The sequence below is a fragment of the Mytilus edulis genome, chromosome 6 (genome assembly GCF_963676685.1).
Source record: "Mytilus edulis chromosome 6, xbMytEdul2.2, whole genome shotgun sequence".
Classification (NCBI taxonomy): domain Eukaryota; kingdom Metazoa; phylum Mollusca; class Bivalvia; order Mytilida; family Mytilidae; genus Mytilus; species Mytilus edulis.
This window is the reverse complement of record NC_092349.1, coordinates 12,616,138-12,629,002: the sequence shown is the minus strand read 5'-3', so window position 1 is coordinate 12,629,002 and position 12,865 is coordinate 12,616,138. Positions and strand designations below refer to the sequence as shown.

General features: G+C 31.7%; 2 protein-coding genes across 10 annotated transcripts in view; one reads left to right on the top strand and one right to left on the bottom strand.

The window, feature by feature from the left end:
- LOC139527149 (homeobox protein cut-like 1) overlaps nt 1-3,528 on the bottom strand; it is a 76,048-nt gene extending 72,520 nt beyond the window's left edge. For all 8 annotated transcript variants that reach the window (XM_071322428.1, XM_071322434.1, XM_071322429.1 and 5 more), the window contains exon 1: nt 3,417-3,528. In XM_071322428.1, coding sequence (XP_071178529.1) covers nt 3,417-3,479 — 63 coding nt within the window. In that variant the 5' untranslated portion in view covers nt 3,480-3,528. The remainder of the gene's footprint in view (nt 1-3,416) is intronic.
- A 164-nt stretch (nt 3,529-3,692) lies between these two features.
- The window catches only part of LOC139527121 (nucleoporin 88-like), a 32,537-nt gene continuing 23,364 nt past the window's right edge, over nt 3,693-12,865 (top strand). Inside the window, exons 1-6 of one of the 2 annotated variants that reach the window (XM_071322395.1) lie at nt 3,693-3,946; nt 5,718-5,887; nt 6,363-6,488; nt 7,092-7,358; nt 10,153-10,342; nt 11,219-11,396. In XM_071322395.1, coding sequence (XP_071178496.1) covers nt 3,716-3,946; nt 5,718-5,887; nt 6,363-6,488; nt 7,092-7,358; nt 10,153-10,342; nt 11,219-11,396 — 1,162 coding nt within the window. In that variant the 5' untranslated portion in view covers nt 3,693-3,715. The remainder of the gene's footprint in view (nt 3,947-5,717; nt 5,888-6,362; nt 6,489-7,091; nt 7,359-10,152; nt 10,343-11,218; nt 11,397-12,865) is intronic. The other variant, XM_071322394.1, reaches the window with a different exon arrangement.

The window sequence follows — 12,865 nt, the reverse complement described above, 5'->3', positions numbered from 1 at the left end:
TTTGTCGCTGAACGTAAAAAATCAATGATTGTATTTCAATCAATTTGGTATAACTTAATTTAGGAATCTTCACTAAATCATGTTGTTCAGTATTAGGAGTATTTTTACAACTGATCAATATTTACATTGTTATAAAAGCAATGATCATTGATTTTAAGACAAGAAATGAGATATTATAAACTTCTTTGTCTCCGCTGGGATTACCTACATGTACAATTATACTTGATCATTTATCCTGTTTTATTTTAAATCTGATTTCTATTTTCGATCATACCTTTCATCTATCAGCTGTTCCAAAAACTTTTGGTGAAGGATGAGGGGCACTTTAATTGAATATAGGTGGTTGCATTTTCTTTTTGAATTTTGTCAGACTTATTAAATTAAATGTGTTACACTATTGGTGGTTGATGTCTTTAGAAAGTGTCTCCTATGCACTCTATGTGTAAAGCTTTGAAATACAAACAAGACACTCTTATCATGTTGTATTGTGTTGTGTGGTTACTTTCGACATGTTCGATGATGATGGGGGTTTTGAACGACCTTGACTGGCTAAAAAGCCCTGGCATGGTCAGTTGTATCACTGTCTTTTAAATTCAATTCAGAGTCTTTTATTTGAATTATTTCAAAACACAAACAAAATGTATTTCTATTTCATTGGTGTAACATAGTCTCATAGATGTATATACCCAACTCTTTTTATTCCTATAAAGACCTTATAATATATATAATAATATAAAGTCATAAGAGTTTAACAATTTTATTCAGATTTAGCCTAATCAATCTATTGTAACAAAAAACATATAAATCTATGTAACTAAATCAAAATATTAATTTTCAAAATAATGGCCTGTGGTTTTCCTTAAAAAGATAGATTAGTGCATACCAGTAACCAGGGGAGTTCAGGGGGTTCAAATAATGACTGTTAAAGTCAACGTTCTGTTCGAGTTGTGACTGTTAAAGTCGAGTTTTTTAGGCCCCTTTGGAAATTCCTGGCTACGGGCCTGTTAGTGCATGGCTAAATCCACCACTATGATATGAAATTTGATTGAAATTTAAAGCCATGAATCTGAAAATTTCACTATGATTTATGTATTGTTTTTCTTTGATTTTCTCATTTTTAAAACATTGTACAGTACAAATACAAATTGTAAGATGATTTACTTACAACTTTGTAACAATTATATCATATAAATGACAAAAGAAAAGAAGTATGTGGGTCAGTGTTCATGAAGGAGTAACCACCAGACAAAATATTTTCCCCCTTACATCTCATCATTATTCAAACTGGATGCACATACATTTGATTTTAAAAAAAATGTAAACATGGGAGATAACTCAATAATAAATGCCTAAAGTATTTTTAATTACTTTTTAATATAAACAATTTTTCAAAACCTTATTATATATTTCATGTATTTGCAAATGCACTTACAAGCATATTTTTTTTCTTTTCAAATCCATAATCAAAGAAAACAATTAATTTATGAAAAGAACAACTCAAAAAGTATAAAATGTATATTGGATTAAAGTTTTTTTTTTGGTGTGTTGGGGGGGGGGGGGGTATCTTGAGAAAGGGTTGCACAGGGGTGTTAACAATAGATTTCCAAAAAATAATATAATTAGATAGAAAACTGAAAAAAAGCAATAAAACAGTTTCAATATTTTTAAGTTGGGAAAACAAGGCCAAGGGTACATAAAAAGGATGTTGATCTTTATTAATTTTCTGTTAGAGTTGCAGTAGATGATCCTGAACTTACAATAAGGGGCCCAATGAAAATATAAATACAATGAGAAAAGTGTACTTATAACACATTTGGTTAAACATTAAAGTCCTCTCCTGGATCCATCTATTATACTTTTTAACAGGAAATAACTTTGTGAGTTATAAGTGATTTTTATACTGTGCAATGACAATTCATAGCTCCTTAGAACTTTTATCTTATACATTAGCATAGATGCCAACCCCCTTTTGACACAATCAGTAACAAACTATCAAATTTTCCGTATTTTTGAAAAGTTTTCAGTAATCATTCATAAACGTGCATTTACCAATAAAAATTACTGACGAGTGGTTGCAAAGTAATGTACACTAAAATTTGTCATTTAACATGTTGTCTGTAGTATGTATTCCATTCATTAATTGTTCAGATGTTCTCGACTCAAACATTTTTGTTTTGTCAAGGAGAAGTAGAGAAAGCGGGAAAGCTACTTAATAAAATGCAAGTTTGCCTCTTCGGAAGTCAGTTAGTTACCCAACAATAGGTTGATAACTCCCAAGAAACCGGAAGCATTACATTGGCGTTTCCTAAATACTGGACCAGGACGGAAAAGTAATGATAAAAATCCGCGTTTTACAAAATTGAACGTCGATGATTGGGAATCCATAACTATTCGACTTTGACCGTAATAGCGTAGTTTTTATCGCAAAATCGGAAAAACTACGGAAAAATCGTAATGGTTGGCATCTATGCATTAGACAAATGAAACCCAAAACTATTTTTGTGTTATTGTTTTTGTTTTGTTTTGTATAAATTTACTCCATGTATCAACTTAATCCTTGTATGTTTAATTATTATGTATTCTTCTCTGTACCTTTGCTAATTGTTTTTTTAGAGAATAAAATACATATCTATTAATTTCTATTTATTTGTTGCAGCACTGATTAACTCCAAAGATTGTACATGTATTTGTCTTTTCATTCATAGAAAACAAAGCAAAACTTTTACATATATATCATGCACATGCAACTCCTTTTATTTCTCTCTATATATAAATAAAAATGTTTGTTTATCAAAAAAATAGAAATATAAGGTATTTATAAATTTACCAAACATAAATCTTTATTGTCCTGTTAATGGTACACTATGCCCAATCATGATATGAATGATAAAAGTCTTCTGAAAGATAATTTATACTCACCTAATATCTGTCTTAGTGGTGTATTGGAAATGATCAAAACATGACAATGAATATAACTGTTTATTTTAATGAAGTTATCACAGGTGACATTAAACAATACTGGGACTAATCTGGTTACCAAATTTGTAATACACAAGCTAATGACTTCCAATACACATGTATCAGTTGTGGATGCTGAGAAGACTAAGTCATAAAACTTTTCAAACTTTCACTGAAGCGTAAAGAGTTTGTTACACTGTTTAAAACTTTGGAATTTATAATAAACTTGTCATTTAAAACTTTATTATCAGCTGCTGTTTCGGTACTGACACAAAGAAATACACTAATCAGTCAGCCATATTGATTTTTTAGATAATACACATTTTATTGATGATATTGGGAAATTGGAAAACAGCTGACATTTTGTTACTGCATTATTTTTGATTGGGGTTTGAATAATACATGAAACCTCCGTCACCTTAAGATATGATAAATAATGTTAATGAAGATGGACATACCTGTAGTTCCTGTAAATCAAACTCTTTCCAATATTGTACCATTGACTGCAAGCTCGCAGCCATCTTGAACGGGATTAAGCCCAATCAATTGATCACATGACCCACTTAGAATCGAAAATAATCTCAAAACTGTTTACATTTTAATTTCTAGAAACAAAAGTTGTCAACATTCATGATTAAACTATTTTTAACAAATACATATTTATGATCATAAAAAGGTAGTTTATTATCGTTGATAGCATTTCTTTGTAGAAATGAAACCGATATTTTCTTCTGTTCCGAGGCTTTACACAGGGAAAATGGCGGGTGTTGACAGTTGGCGCACATGTTTAAATAACCAGAAATTTGTCAAAAATCTTGCAGAAAACAATTCTAAAGACTCAAAACAAAAACTTAGAAATTTAGCTAAAAGTTTATTTGTTGTATATGACAGCGATTTATATGTATGGGACTCGTACGCATGTCACATTGTCTATTTTAATCTGAAGCAGTTGCTTTTGGAAGATAAGGAAAAACAAGAAAGATTTCAGGTATAAAATGCATCTATCTGACAGTTATCGTGCATGCAAACCGTGAATAAATGAGTTGTCACTTAAAAACAAGGGATATTGGGATGTTTACTTGTTTTAATTTGGCATATGTTATTATTTGTTGTCCTTTTATGAAAATGAAAGTAGAAAACGAAAGTAGATTTTTTTGTTTATAAACTTCTATACAATAAAGAAGACAACTGATTGGCTTCTGTGTTTTTATACTTGGGATGAATATAATAAGTAAGTTATACAAAACATCATTTATATTTTTCATCATTCACTTTCACACAATACAAATTGTTTCCTGGTACTTTTGTCTTCCTCATATGTAATTTCTCATACATGTAATACTTAATAATTGTAATGGTGGAAGATCAAGATCTCTAGACGGCTTGCCAGTTCTTGGAATCAACTTATTTATACTTTGTTATAAAAATGAGAATGGAAATGGGGAATGTTAAAGACGCAACAACCCGACCATAGAACAGACAACAGCAGAAGGTCATCCACTTTTCTTCACACATTCTGGCCATTTAATTGCATTATTGGTCAGCATCTGTTGTAGATTCAGATTCAATATTTTATTAAAGTCTCACTCTATGTGTTGTATAAATTTCATTGCAAATGATGCCTGTACTTACTTGCTACTAATTAGATAAACAGCCTCTAAGATTTGGAACTCACATCCCTAAAGGTATTTTAAGGTCTTTCTTTCTGCAACAGAAAGCAAGACCGAGTCCTGGGTTTGAATGACATAGAAATTTTATATGTTCATGCTAATGTCAAAGAATTACTGAAATAAATATGGGATGAGACTTATTGCCTATATGGTTTGCTTTCTTGCATCTCATATTGAAGAAATAAAGTTTTTCAAACCCAAGTAAATTCAAGTCAAGAAAACTCGGGTCAATTCAAACCCAATATCCCCAAGCCAATCTGGTCCAATATTTTTATTCTAAAATTGCTCTGAATGTATGGATGTATGGATAGAGTTCTATTTACTTAAGTTATTGGCCTCATTGGGTTTGGACTGGAATAACATGATTTTAAAATTCAAAGCATGGTGGTAAAAAAGGTTATTGTGATAGTGCTATTTTCAATCCCTGTGCCATGCTTAAACATATTTTGGTAGAGACAGTAGAAAGGTACAAGTACATGATGCAGGTAAGCCTTTCCTTTTTCTTTTCTTTTTGGGAAAGGGAAATTGAAATGTCAGATGTTTGTTTAGTCCTGTGACATGCCTATCTGATTAGAAAAAAACTTCTTCAAAACAGGACAATAATGATTTTGAGTAGGCAGCTGTTTTCTTGGTAGGCAGGTTAAGAGCAAACAAACATATTCTTTTTTATGCCCCACCTACGATAGTAGAAGGGCATTATGTTTTCTGGTCTGTGCATTCGTTCATCCTACCGTTCGTCCGTCCGTCCGTCTATCTCGCTTCAGGTTAAGGTTTTTGGTCAAGGTAGTTTGATGAAGTTGAAGTCCAATGGACTTCAAACTTAGTATACATGTTCCCTATGATATAACCTTTTTAATTTTAATGCCAAATTAGAGGGTTTACCCCAAATTCACGGTCCACTGAACATAGAAAATGATAGTGCGAGTGGGGCATTCGTGTACTGGGGACACATTCTTATTTTTTAATGGCCCTGGCTAGTGTAAATTTACTTTTTAAATTTAAAAGATTAAAGGCTTTTAGACACTCTTGTCTACTTGACCTATGTACATCTAAATGAACTAAAAATGATTTGTTGAATTCTATTTACAGACACTGTTATGTACTGATGCACCAAGGTTTGATGTGGAATGTTTGATTTTCAACAGAACTGGGAATTATCTAGCAGTATGGGGTCAGACTGGTATTACTGTGATAGAGTTGCCACGGAGATGGGGAAAATACAATGATTATGAAGGTGGAAAGCAGTGTGTTCAGTGCAAGTAGGTCAAAAGAGAAACACCAGTGGTTTATAACAACAGTAACAGAGTTTGTAATACCCCTATTTTGAAGGAGGGGTATACTTGTAAACCTCCATCTGTCCTTCTCATAACATAATTTACATTTATTTGCAGTTTTCGCAATCAAGCTTTCGTAAGCGTTATTCTTATTATCAAGGTTCTTACATTTTTTTACATTTATAAACTTCCTTTTTACTAAATACTTATATACTCTAACATATGATTAGCATGAAATTTATTCATGAATTACAAATCAGAGCCTCCTGAAATCTGGTTGCCAGCTTCAAAACTGACCAATAATCATGCAATGATATAACAAAGCTGGCCTTGTCATAGCAAATTGAAATTTGAATAAAAACCAATAGACTTTAGTGACTTGCTATTGTTTTTCCTTACACATATTTAAAATATTTGTGTATTATATATATATATTATATTAAAACTTGTTTATTTGCAGATCTTTGAATGTTGCTGAGCATTATTTTGCTGGCCATAATGGAGTACGTCTGCTAACAGTATTGTGGCACCCTGGGAGTGAGACGGACAGCCATATTGCTTTTCTGACATCAGACAACACATTAAGGTTTATTGATGGACTTCTTTCTCATTCATAATTTAAAACATAGCGTAACCTGCCTAATCTGACACCTGAGTATTCCAACAACCTGCTATAACCGGTGCATTTTCATGGTCCCAAAATATGTCTATCCTTGCAGATAAATACCTGTCAGTGAGTATTCTGACACCCTGCTTAATCTGATATTTTGTTCAGGTCACCCAGTGTGTCGGATTAAACAGGTTTCACTATATGAATATTCATTTATTTTAGGTTTGGTGTTAGTTTAAATCCTTTAATTTCTTTAAAGATACACCAGTCTTATACTGCACACAAATCTCCTCATTTATCCTATCTAGACCTTGTGTAGTTTAAACAAAAAGGACACATTCCTTCTATAAATATGTTCAACAATTCAAAAGAAGAAGAATGGAATAATGCTGATTTTAATGGTGAAAATCACATTGAAATTTGTTACAAATGCCGTAATTTTAAAATATTTTTTGACAAAATGTCTTTAAGATAAATATTTTTTGTTCAATAAAATTAAGTTTTACGATGTATAGATCTGTGTCATATAACTACAACTTTAGTACATGTACTATAAAATTGATTTCTTTTCTGTTGCAGTATTTATAATATACAGGAACCAAATATTCCCGTCCAAGTTATCAAACTAAGTAATGCACCACAAGATATCAACCAATCACCGACCAAGGTTTCATTTCCTGCTGTGCTTGGAGAGTATGCTGCTTCCTTTGATTTTGGGCCCCCTGTAACATTGAAAAAGAAACAAAGACCATACACCAAGACAGAAACAGCATCTGTGACCGTTTGGCCAGCATACATTGTAAGAGGCAATGGTGATGTCTTGGTGGCTTATACAGAGGTTTCTAGGTAAGTGAAAGTTTGCTCTTGATATACATTAGTATATATTAGAAAATAGTAACTCAGAGCAGGAACATATATTTTAGCGTGACTTGACCTTTCCTAATCATGCTAATTGTAGCCGATTTTATCGTCGGTTATAGTTATAATATAGAAATGGACATGTGTTAAAAACAACCTCCCTATTATCTTTATAATTTCTGATAGTATCAAAAAAATTTCATTCAAGCAAGTTTTATTAAAATGCTGCAAGTATATCGAACTTTTAATCTGTAAATTTGTTATAATAACAATCATTTCATCACAGAATGATACATAATGCAAATAGGGTAATAAAAAATGGCACAGATTGCATCCCAAATTCACAAACCATTTTAAAACACTTCACATCAAATAAATCAGACTTATTTTTGTTGTTTTGTTTTTTGTGGCAAAATGTATGCAGTTCCAATAGTTTTTAGCTCACCTGGCCTGAAAGGCCAAGTGAGCTTTTCTCACCACTTGGCATCCGGCGTCCGGCGTCGTCGTTAACTTTTACAAAAATCTTCTCCTCTGAAACTACTGGGCCAAATTAAACCAAACTTGGCCACAATCATCATTGGGGTATCTAATTTAAAAAATGTGTCCGGTGACCCGGCCAACTATCCAAGATGGCCGCCATGGCTAAAAATAGAACATAGGGGTAAAATGCAGTTTTTGGCTTATAACTCAAAAACCTAAGCATTTAGAGCAAATCTAACAGGGTTGGAATCGTTGCACAAGTGAAGATCTATCTGCCCTGAAATTTTCAGATGAATCGGATAACCCTTGTTGGGTTGCTGCTCCTGAATTAGTAATTTTAAGGAAATTTTGCTGTTTTGGGTTATTATCTTGAATATTATTATATATAGAGATAAGCAGTTAACAGCAATAATGTTCAGCAAAGTAAGATTTACAAATAAGTCAACATGACTGAAATGGTCAGTTGACCCCTTTAGGAGTTATTGCCCTTTATAGTCAATTTTTAACCATTTTTCGTAAATCTTAGTAATATTTTACAAAAATCTTCTCCTCTGACACAACTGGGCCAAATTAATCCAAACTTGGCCACAATCATCTATTGGGTTAGTAGTTTGAAAAATGTGTCCGTTGACCCGGCAATCAAACCAAGATGGCCACCATGGCTAAAAATAGAACATGGGGTAAAAAGCAGTTTTTGGCTTATAACTCAAAACCCAAAGCATTTAGAGCAAATCTGAAGTGGGGTAAAATTGTTTATCAGTTCAAGATCTATCTGCCCTGAAATTTTCAGATGAATCGGACAACCCATTGTTGGGTTGCTGGCCCTGAATTAGTAATTTTAAGGAAATTTTGCTGTTTTTGGTTATTATCTTCAATATTATTATAGATAGAGATAAACTATAAACAGCAATAATGTTCAGCAAAGTAAGATTTACAAATAAGTCAACATGACTGAAATGGTCAGTTGATCCCTTTAGGAGTTATTGCCCTTTATCGTCAATTTTTAACCATTTTTTGTAAATCTTAGTAATCTTTTACAAAAATCTTCTCCTCTGAAACTACTTGGCCACAATCATCTTTTGGGTTAGTAGTTTGAAAAATGTGTCCGGTGACCCGGCCATCGAACCAAGATGAACGCCATGGCTAAAAATAGAACATGGGGTAAAATGCAGTTTTTGGCTTATAACTCAAAACCCAAAGCATTTAGAGCAAATCTGACATGGGGTTAAATTGTTAATCAGTCAACATTTATCTGCTCTGAAATGTTTAGATGAATTGGACAACCCGTTGTTGGGTTGCTGACCCTGAATTGTTAGTTTTAAGGAAATTTTGCTGTTTTTGGTCATTATCTTGAATATTATTATTGATAGAGATAAACTGTAAACAGCAATAATGTTCAGCAAAGTAAGATTTACAAATAAGTCAACATGACCGAAATGGTCAATTGACCCCCTAAGGAGTTATTGTCCTTTATAGTCAATTTTCAACAATTTTTATAAAATTTTCATTAAAATAAAATAACATTTTCCACTGAAACTAATGGGCCAAGTTCATTATAGATAGAGATAATTTTAAGCAGCAAGAATGTTCAGTAAAGTAAGATGTACAAACACATCACCATCACCAAAACACAATTTTGTCATGAATCCATCTGCTTCCTTTAATATTCACATAGACCAAGGTGAGCGACACAGGCTCTTTAGAGCCTCTAGTTCAGTTCTACCAAAGTCCATAAATCTGGCAAAGTCATGAGAAGTTTGAGATTTTATCAATTTTATACTAAAAAGCCTGTCAGATTCATTTTCTGTTAGATATACTGTTCCCGGTTCAGAGATGATAGTAAATTTTGAACATTATCTAAATGGAACAGAAAAAAGTTTGTTTTTCAAAATTTTCCTGTTCCAGTCAACCACCTAATATGATGTCTGGAGCATATTGATTCCATAAAAATTACTTCTTAAAAATGTCTGCCATATCGAAATTACACTTAGCTGTAAACAAACCTGATTAGTTACATCATTAATAAAATGCCTGACTACTGTAGAATAATTGTTATTCATGGCATTCCAATTTTCTTGTATGTTGTGATTAAAGTTTAATCAAGAATTTGTTCAACCAAGTATAGACTTATCAGCATACTTTGGGAAAAACATCAAATCACATATCAACGAATATACAAACATTTCGCAATCCCTGAAAATAAATATCCATGAAAATTAATGGAACCATAATGTTTGAATTAAACCTATCAAAATTACATGTATCTTAGTATTTAGTTATGCTATTTTTATCATTTTTGTAGAGGAACCAAGTTTCCCCTCCAGGGACCTCTTATTATGCAGCCACCAGCAGAAGACAACTATGGTGTAGACGCCTGTGCCATATCATGCTTAGAAACAACTCCTACAGCTCTCATCATAGCAACAGGCGAGGGACGACTTCACCATTGTCTGTTGATACCAGCACAAGATATAGAAGATATGACATTACAGGTGAACTAGGTCATACTGTATAGGGGTATATTTTTTCGTGGGGTGTAAATTTTCACCTATTTTTGTGGATAGAACAAAATCACCAAAATAAATTCCACTAATCCAAAAAAGTACTATACATGCAAAGGTATTGATAAAAATTTTGAATCTACCAAAATAATAACTGCCAAATTATTTCGTATTAATATATCTTATTCAATGAAAATCACAAAATTGTACACCCGCAAAAATAACCTGCTGTACGGTTTGAAGAGACCAATAGCACCTCAATGATATAGGTATAGATTGACGTCCATGCACCTCTTCTCACACAACACTTAACACTTTTATCAAAGCCTCATTTATTAAAATTTCTTAAACAAAGTAAAATGTCTACCATGTAGTTAAGGACGAAAAATGAAAAAAACGAAGAAGGCCAGTGGCAGAAACTTCGTTAATAATGGTTTATTACTACAAAACTGTAACATATATTCCCTATTGGAATTTTTGAAACAAGGAAAAAATTTGATAGCCAATCCACAGTAATTAATTGTCATCCAGTGGAAAATTTCGAAAATATTAGTTCAACAGAATAATATAGAAGTATTTAGTATCAAGATGCAAATAACGGCATATGTGTTGTGTAGGCTCTCCGTCATAAAACTTGTCAGAACTAAGTTGAAAAAGTGTGCTTGAAACACTAAATTCAGTATTTTAATGATGAAGTTTGAATAGATATAACAAGATGTGGTATGAAGTTCCAATGAGACATCTCTCCATCCAAGTCACAATTTAAAAAAGTTAACTAGATATGGATTATCTTTACCTAAAACTTGCATGACTCCAAGTCTTGGAAGTTCATGAGATTTTGAAGTGATAATGATAATTTATTTACAGTCTGAGGCCAGTTTTGCAGAAAGCAGTATTACCAATAGTACAAAATATGACCACCCATCAGAGGCCTCCATCTTTGTTTTTGAAAGTGTTGAATTGGAGTTGTCATTAGCAACAGGAAGAGTTGACCCTTATGAACCTGTGGAAGAAGATTTTACATGCCCTATCAAAATAATTAAAGGTAACATCAGAAAATATTTCTAGAAATGCTTATTTCCTTCTTTTTCAGACATGAAATTTTGGAAACAAGCTCCAGTCAAAATTTAAACTTTGTTGTTTGCGTTTACTATGCATTCAATAACCCAAGTTTGATTATTTATTGCATACATGTGCATAACGACTTTCATGTGCATTCCTACATAATTCTGATAAATTATTTAACTCAAACACATATTTTGACTTTTTTTCTTGTTATTTTTTCCTGTGACTTTTTCTTGAGACTTTTTTTCCTGTGACTTTTTTTGTAGTGATTTTGTGACTTTTTTTCTGTTTAGAGTTTGCATATATAGGAATACTTAATTAAACTAATTATTGACCCATAAAGGGCATGTAACATATGATGATTACAAATAAAGATACAAATGTAAAAAAATAATGAAACAATAATGACAATGTATGATAATATGGATTTAACTAATAGTTGATTTCTTGTTGTAAAAATATATAACAAATCAAAGCCCCAGTGTTGGATACTTCTTCATGTTCACATAAAAGAAGCCTAAAAAATCTGTTTTCTATATTTAGATTATTAGATAACTTTATGCAAAAGTTAACACAACTCGAGACTTTTTTTTTTAAATTCTTTTGTCTTTTCTATTGTTCTATAATGACCCTGCTAAATAGCTAATTAATGAGCATGCATTTTCATTTTTGAGAGGGGCTTCTTAGAATCAGATTCTTCACAACATTTAAATATTTAAAGTCTATCCTTTCTAAATATCTTGAATTTTACATAAGTTCAAATTCACATTTTTCAACTGTAGCATTCTGTAAAAGACCATCTTTTTAAAATTGCATATAATAATTTAAACTGTTTTTGATCTCATTAGTATTGAAATTATTAATACCTAAATTCAACTGTTTTGCAATAAAAATAACAAAAGAAGAAAACCATGTTTGTAATATATTCAGGAGCCAAAAAAAATGCTATCTTTTAAAGTTTGACTTCTGAAACAGTAATAATCAATTACATGCAAAATTCTTTTGATGAATTTCAATTTCATTTATCAATTAAAGTATTCACTGTACAACAGATCATTAGTAATCCCTATATTCTCATGAGTTCCTTATTTTTTATTTTTGTTTTTTTGAAAAGAATTTCACAAGGCGCACAAGGTTCAAATTTTATCTATAAGATTTGTGATTCAACCTCATTAATTAAATGAAACAAAGAAAGAGGATAGGTAAAATTTTATTATGATTATAAAACTTTTTCATCAATCTCTGTTTATTTTTCAATTACCTGTTAGGTGCGCTGACCCCCGTGTAAAACGTTAACTAATTTTAGATTTGATTAATTGTATACATAACCCCCAATTTATTGCTTACAAAACTATTTCCTTTTGAAAAATACAATTAATCTTCAGGCATGACTAAATTTGGACAGAAAATTTTCGTTTGAATTAATGATTTTTACTTGTCCATTTTTCC